This window comes from Parasteatoda tepidariorum, chromosome 5 (genome assembly GCF_982258835.1).
Source record: "Parasteatoda tepidariorum strain Cologne lab strain chromosome 5, Ptep-v5.0, whole genome shotgun sequence".
NCBI classification, from domain to species: Eukaryota; Metazoa; Arthropoda; class Arachnida; order Araneae; family Theridiidae; genus Parasteatoda; species Parasteatoda tepidariorum.
The window spans coordinates 3,663,738-3,671,291 of NC_141759.1; the positions used below are offsets into that span (position 1 = coordinate 3,663,738).

At 41.9% G+C, this 7,554-nt stretch overlaps 2 protein-coding genes across 2 annotated transcripts; both read left to right on the plus strand.

Moving 5' to 3' along the window:
- The first annotated feature begins 3,331 nt into the window (after positions 1 to 3,331).
- On the plus strand, positions 3,332 to 6,182 carry LOC147808492 (uncharacterized). Its single transcript, XM_087165184.1, has 3 exons — positions 3,332 to 3,821; positions 3,921 to 5,619; positions 5,753 to 6,182. The coding sequence occupies exons 1-3, from the start codon at positions 3,332 to 3,334 to the stop codon at positions 6,180 to 6,182; spliced, it is 2,619 nt and encodes an 872-aa protein (XP_087021310.1).
- Positions 6,183 to 7,017: 835 nt separating this feature from the next.
- LOC107453815 (uncharacterized) lies at positions 7,018 to 7,554 on the plus strand. The gene has a single exon (XM_016070777.1). It carries the CDS (start codon positions 7,018 to 7,020, stop codon positions 7,552 to 7,554), a length of 537 nt encoding a protein of 178 aa, XP_015926263.1.

Sequence of the window (7,554 nt, forward strand, 5' to 3'; positions counted from 1 at the left end):
TATGCTGACGATCTAATTTTAATTGGGCAAGATCAAGTAGCACTGCAACGTATGCTGTCATCCATCCTTCCGGCCGTCACCAGTTATGGATTGAAGATCAATATTGCCAAATCCCTCTTCTCTGCATGGAAAGGAGACGGGCATTTAAAAAGGGCAGTATTCGACTCCAGAAAAAACGTACAGGTACTAGGAAAGAACATTCCTAGAGCTGGCCTCGGGACAACCTTTAAGTACCTGGGGGTCTCTTGCACTCCAAACGGAAGGATTGAATATCCGGACAAGGATGTAAAGCTGTTACTATCGAAGCTTGAACAGGCCCCTCTCAAGCTTTAACAAAAACATTTCATGTTAAAGACCTTTGCTAAATGACCAGGCTTAACTGGAGATGCAAAATGTGACTAAGCTTGCTGGTGTGTCTATTGTTTTTGGCAAGCACTGCCCTTTGAAGTGTGCAAATTTGTTCATTGGTCGGTTGCTTGTTTGTTGTTATTGTTACTTGTTGTGCTGGTAAAAAAATTAACTCACTTGTGGGTGATGATCCTTGAGATCGAGTTTAGTTAGTCGCTGTTCAAGTCGCAACCTCCTCGTGGTTTTCGCCGGTAACGACCCAGAGCTTGCTCTGAGTCAGCTAATAGCGACCTCTGACGATATTTGGACCTGGCTTTCGAGAAAGTTCTAGAAGGTAAGCATGATGAAGTTAAAGGACCCATCGAACTCTATCTTCATTCCATTTTGCCAAAAGGGGAAAATCCCGAGATCCCTGCAAAGAATCGCTCTCTTGGGGAGACCTGACACGTTCATGCCAATGTCTAGGCGTGCTCTGAGAAGAAGTGAATACAAGTTCCTGCAGAACCTGTATAGCAAGAACAGGAAATCAGGAATCTTCAAATAAAGAACCGATCTTCTCTGACCCCGACGGAGATTTAAATCCTGATATAGTTGCCATGAACGAAACAAACGTCTTTGTTATAGATGCTCAGATCATCAATCATCAGTATGATTTGAATAAAGCGCACATGAGAAAGGTGGAGAAGTACAGCGGGCTTGAGAGGCATCTCACAGGACTACGATATCAAAGACCCTTTATAACGAGCCTCACTATTAATTGCTGAGAAGTCTATTTCAGCTTGTTGGGATTCAAGATCATCTCGAAGAAAGACATCAAAATTTTTAGCACGAGAACGTTAATTCGCGGAATTAGCATTTGGCGAACGCATCGCCAAATGACCAGGTTTAACTGGAGGTGCAAAATGTGACTAAGCTTGCTGGTGTGTCTATTGTTTTTGGCGAGCACTGTCCTTTGAAGTGTGCAAATTTGTTCATTGGCCGGTTTACTTGTTTGTTGTTATTGTTACTTGTTGTGCTGGTCAAAAAAATGAACTGGTGGGAGTAACTATGACTCTCTTAAGGTGAACCAACTTGTGGGTGAGGATCCTTGAGATTGAGTCTAGTTAGTCGCTGTTCAAGTCGCAACCTCCTCGTGGTTCCCGTCGGTAACGACTTAGAGCTTGCTCTGTGTTGGCTAATAGCGACCTCTGAATAGTGACACGACCTTGTGGGTTAGCAGCCCACTCGGTCGATTTTATTTTTCTAGCAGCAGAATAATTTTTTAATAATGGCATCAGTGACACTGGAGCTGTTTCCAGTCCCAATGCACCCGTTGGTGGAGGCGCATGCCTTGTCTTCACCTGCAACCTCTGTCACAGAAGTTTCAAGTCCAAGAAGGGCTCAAGATACAAGAACAGTAAGAACAGAAAATCTGCGGCAGACGCCATATTTAATCAAACCTCCATTTCGAACTCACTCTCACATGGAACCACCTTTGTTTTCTGGAGGGACCTTATTACCATAAATCCACTTGGCACTACTATTGATAATCCAGTTCCTGCGGTACATCCAGATGAAGACGACCCAAAGCAACATCTTTTGGATCCAGTTAAACCCGGAAGAAGTGGATCAGGCAAGAAAGCCGTGGCAGTCGTCCCCAGGACCTGACGGAGTAACATCTACGATTTTGAACAAGATTCCAACTAGGGCAAAGTGCTAACTCTACGTGCTTTTGAATCAGCTTGCATGGGTGCCCCCTAGTATTCTCAACTCGAAGACCATCTTCATTCCAAAGGGTGCGAACATTACGGAACCGAGCAAACTCCGGCCGATTTCTATTGCCTCCATATTCCTCAGGCAGCATGATAAGATCCTTGCAACCAGATTAAATCAGTCCATCACATTTAATTCGAGGCAATATGGATTCCAGAAATTCGACGGAATAGCCAAGGGAGTGGACGCCTTGGATAGCGTCTTCCATCATGCTAGAAAGAACTTCAAGTCGGTTGCCTGCGCCTTCTTGGACTTCGAGAAAGCCTTCGACTCTATCACCAATGAAGCTATCACAAATGCCCTTAGAATTAAGGGAATCGGAGAGGACGTTGTAGAATATATTTCACACATTTCATTTGAGGAACAAGAAATCGGAGCCTATTCATCCGGCAAGGGGATCCACTCTCCTCCTCCATATTTCTTTGTGTAATGGATGATGTTCTCTCGAGGATTGATCCCCGGTTTGGTATTTCAGTCACAGGAGAGAAGATGTCACATATCGCCTATGCAGACGATCTCATTTTAATTGGACAGAACACAGTAGCCCTCCAGAGGATGCTGACGTCTATCCGGCCGCCGCTTACCAGTTATGGGTTAAGAATCAACATAGCTAAGTCACTCTACTTCGCTTGGAAGGATGATGAACGGTGATGGAGATTCTGTGAATAATGGCGTTCCTGTTGTCGATCCTGTGGAGTTTAATAATACCAACATCGGTTCTGGAGAACTTGCCCCTCCTGAGATTCGCCTTCAAGAGCCAGATTCTGCCACCCACGAAGTCCATCATCAGCGAAGAAGATCCAGATCAAACTCTGTTGATTGGGACTATTCCTTATCTTATATCGGATCTTAAGGAAACCTGAATTATCTAAAAAACCGTCAGATGTCATCCTCTGGAGGAGACAAGTATCAGTTTTTAGGAAGGCTGCTTTGGCAGCCAAACGAAAGGCTTTTGATGGATTTATCAATAATATAAATTATAAGGAAGATAGTTTGAAAACGTTTAAATTCTTGACAACCTTGCAGAACAAAAGACCTGTTTCTAAAAAGGAGCCCGTTTCCTTTGGTGGAAGACTTTTAACTTCTGATAGAGATGTGGCAAATGCATTTGGTCAAACTTATGCAGAAAACCAAAGAAAAGGATCCTTTGCACTTCTCAATTCAAAACATATTAAAAGGGCCTCTGTGGAATTTGAAAAATCACTGAACAATTCAGACGATGTCCCGGACGATGGCTTTTGACCACCTAAAGCTAAAGAAATCTCCTGGTGAAGACCATATACATGCAGAATTCTTAAGGCACCTTAGTGGAATTGCCAGAGAAACTATTCTTCGCACATTTAACAGGATATGGGAGACTGGTCTTGTGCTTTCACAGTGGAAGCGAGCTGATATCCCCATTCTAAAGAAAGACAAAGACCTTACGCAGCTCAACAGCTATAGGCCAATATCTCTCACTAGCATCCTCGGGAAAACTATGGCGAGACTAATTATCAGCAGACTAAATTGGTTCTTAGATGATAAAAACATAATTGCGGAAGAACAGGCTAGATTTAGGAAAAACAGATCGACAACAGATCAGGTCACTTACCTCAGCCAAACTATTAAAGATGCTCTAGATAAAAGACACATCCTTACAGCAGTTTATATTGACTTCAAGGGTGCCTATGACACGGCTTGGAGGGAGAAGCTTCAACAAAAACTGCTTGAAATCGGAGTGTGTAGGAGAATGCTCAAGTGGATAAGAGCTTTCACGGACCAATGCATCTGCAAAATCAGATTTTTAAATGATTTCTCAAAATTTTATAATTTACAAACAGGCCTCCCTCAGGGAGCAGCTAGCAGTTGTGTGCTGTTCAATATATTCATTAATGATCTTGTTCATGCTCTAAAGTCTATTAAAGATGTTCATTGTTTGCTCTTTGCCGATGACCTTGTCATCTGGACACAAGCATCTAAGAGAAATGCAAAATCTACAATTGAAGTTAAACTTAACCAAGCCCTTGCCCTGCTTTCAAGTTGGAGCACTGAAAATAACATGACAGTGAATCTTCAGAAAACCAGGGTCCAGTCTTTCTCATTGACCCATCGGGGACTCTTTCCTGAACTAAAGTACAATAACACTAAGCTCTCCCCTACAAATGGGTATCGTTACCTTGGAGTAACATTTGACAACAAGTTGAATTGGAAAGCGCACGCTGAATCCATCACGGATCGCTTTCTTAAGAAAATACCCATTTTAAAGCGTCTAGCGGGTTTTCGCTGGGGATGTGCTAGATCAACGCTTAACATCACCTACAAGACTTTTATATTGCCTTTAATAACCTATTGCTGTGAACCACTTATAACAGCAAGCGATCAAATTATTCAGAAACTGGAAGTTCTGCAAAACCAATGTCTGCGACTTATCACTGGAGCTGTTAAAACGACACCTATCGATGCGTTGTTGCTTTTGACCAACACTGCAACAATAAAAGATACCATCGATGGAAAGGCCCTAATTTTATACGAGAAATTGCTAAGAATCGCAAACAGTTCTTGGGTCATTAACAGTCCCAGCTCTAGAAATCTAAAGACCCAAAATGGTTTTATACAGTGTGTTCAAAAGTCCAGACAACCTTCAAATCTTCCAGTTAAAGTACAGAAAATAATTAAACCAGTAAACCCTCTAAGTATCCCGAATTTTGAAATAAACCTAGATCTCCAAGACAAGCTGTTCAAAAGTTACACTCCCCCAGATGTCTTGAGAGCATGTGCTTTGGAAACCATTGATTTGAGGTACCCAGAATCGGAGTGGCTACATGTCTTTACAGATGGTTCCTACTCTGATACTCAGTTGTCAGTCGGTGCAGGTGTACATTCAAAGTTGTTCAATTTTTATGCTTCTGCAGGGGACTACAGAGCAGCATTTGACAGAGAGGTTGAGGCAATTCGGATTGCCTTAAAACAACTAGTGGCTCTTTATGATGTCTTTGACAGAGTGGCCCTGTTCTCTGATTCACATGCTGCAATCCAGGCCATAAATTCAATCTCTCCCTCATCTTGTGAAATTCTCCATATCCAGGAATTCGTAGAAATTTTGACATCACGAAAGAAACGTGTTGTGCTCCAGTGGGTACCTGGGCACTGTGGTATCTATGGAAACGAACAGGCGGACGCTGGGCTTCTCCAGCTAAAACATACAGAGATCTCCTACCACAGTATAAAGCTACATCTAAAACAAGTTTTTAAAAGAACTCTTGCTTCCAAATTACAAGGAAGAATAAAAGCCAAGTGGTGGAAAGATGACCTCCTAAATATCCCTAATGGTCCACGCCGTGAAGTTGTGGCACAGTTTCGACTCCTAACGGGCCACGACTGTCTGGCTGAACACTTGCACCGCATCGGTATCCTAAATTCACCTGACTGCCCGCTCTGCAACTTGGCAGAGCCCATGAATAAGACCCACCTCCGCCGCTGTGCTGCATTGCATTCCGGCTCTGAATCGTCGCTTTATTGGCAAGCCAGAGAACTTTTAGGGCAATGACTTCGGTCATTCTGTTTAGTTTATTTATTCACCTGTTTTGTCTTTGCATTTGTTTTCTGTGTTATTTCTTGTTTATGCCCTGCCATTGGAAATAAAAAAAATATCGGATCTTAACTCTGATGGAAGACTTAGACCAGCATTCGATCCCCAGTCTCCTGAGGCTTTCCTTGACCAGGCACTTGAAACTTACGCAACCAGCCTGGCGGATGCTAAAAGAGCTGTTGATCTCTATCTCCAAGCCTTGCCTGGAGCTGAGTATACAAAACAGAAGGTTAGACATCCCGGACCACCAAGACGGACGAACAGACCTGATCCAAAACAGCTTTCTAAACGGAAGTTAAAGAAGATCGAGTACCAACGACTACAAGCACTATACCACAAAAACAGGAAGGCTGCGGCTGAGTCGATCTTCAATCATATTTCTATATCAAATTCACTCTCTTCTGAAGATGCATTATCGTACTGGGAAAATCTAATCACAAAAGTGCCCTTGAATGCCGTCCTAGTTGATCCTGCTGCACCAGTTGAATCGAATCCTGACAACCCAAGACATTAACTACTTAACCCAGTCACACCAGAAGAAGTGATCCAAGCAAAGATGAATTGGCAAACCTCTCCCGGTCCAGAGGGAATTACTTCCAAGATGTTAAATAAGATTCCTATCAAGGCCAGGTGTAAATTATTTACGATCATGAATCTTCTAGATTAGCTGCAATCTATTCTGTTGGACTCCAGAACGATTTTCCTGCCAAAAGGAGTTAACATTCAAGAACCAAACAAGCTTAGGCCCATCTCTATAGATTCGATCCTCCTCAGGCAACACCACAAGATACTAGTTGCAAGACTGAACAAAACCATCTCCCTCGACGCTATGGAGTTTGGGTTCCAAAAGTTTGATGGAATAGCCAGAGGGATTGACACCCTGGATAAGATCTTCAGTCACGCTAAAAAGAGCTTCAAATCCGTAGCTTGTGCATTCATCTACTTCGAAAAGGCATTTGACTCAATCACACCAGAATCGATTGCCAATGCTCTAAGAACCAAGGGAATTGGAGAGGACTTTGTCCACTACATCACCAACATATATTCGAATGCCAGGACAACTTTCTGTCATATCTTTCATACATCTCGCAACGTACAGTGAAGTGAGAACTGAACTGAATAACTAGTAATCAATAATCTATCGACTCCAACGTTGAGGGTTTGAACATGTATAACTTGTCTTTCTTCTATCTAAATAAGTAATTAAATTGATAATGCATTCTTTATTTCATTTTCCATTCATTAAATAACATTGTCTGGTCTGCTGGCTTCCTGATTATAACAATGGCGAGGAGGAAATTGGAATTAAGTTAATTTGCTGTAGCAGTGAATAATCAGCCAAATCCAAAATGCCGAACGTTAGTGCTGGACATTTACAAAGCTTTGTGAAAGGTGATAATTTTGAAGAGTATTTACTACAAGCCGATTTCTTTTTTGAAGCCAATAAGATTACCACGGATGATGAAAAGCGAGCTTTACTCTTATCAGCTATCGGTAAGAAAATATTTTCACTTCTTCGAAACTTACTTCAACCACGTGATATGAAAACGGTTAAACATAATGAAATTTTAAAAGTACTGACTGATTATTACTCTCCCACTTCATCTACTATTATGGAACATTTCCGTTTTTATAATTTACATCAGGGAAACGAGGACATAGCTACTTTTGTTGTAAAGATAAAAGAGCTGGCGAGCAGATGTGATTTTAGTGCATTTTTGAATGATGCTCTTAGAGAAAAGCTTGTTTGTGGATTGCAGTCTGAACAGATTCAAAATAAATTGCTTAGTGAAAATGATATAAATATCATCAAAGCTTCTGAACTAGCACTTGCCATGGAAACAGCTTCCAGAGAAACAAAATCCTTAAAAAAAGGGGGGTACTAA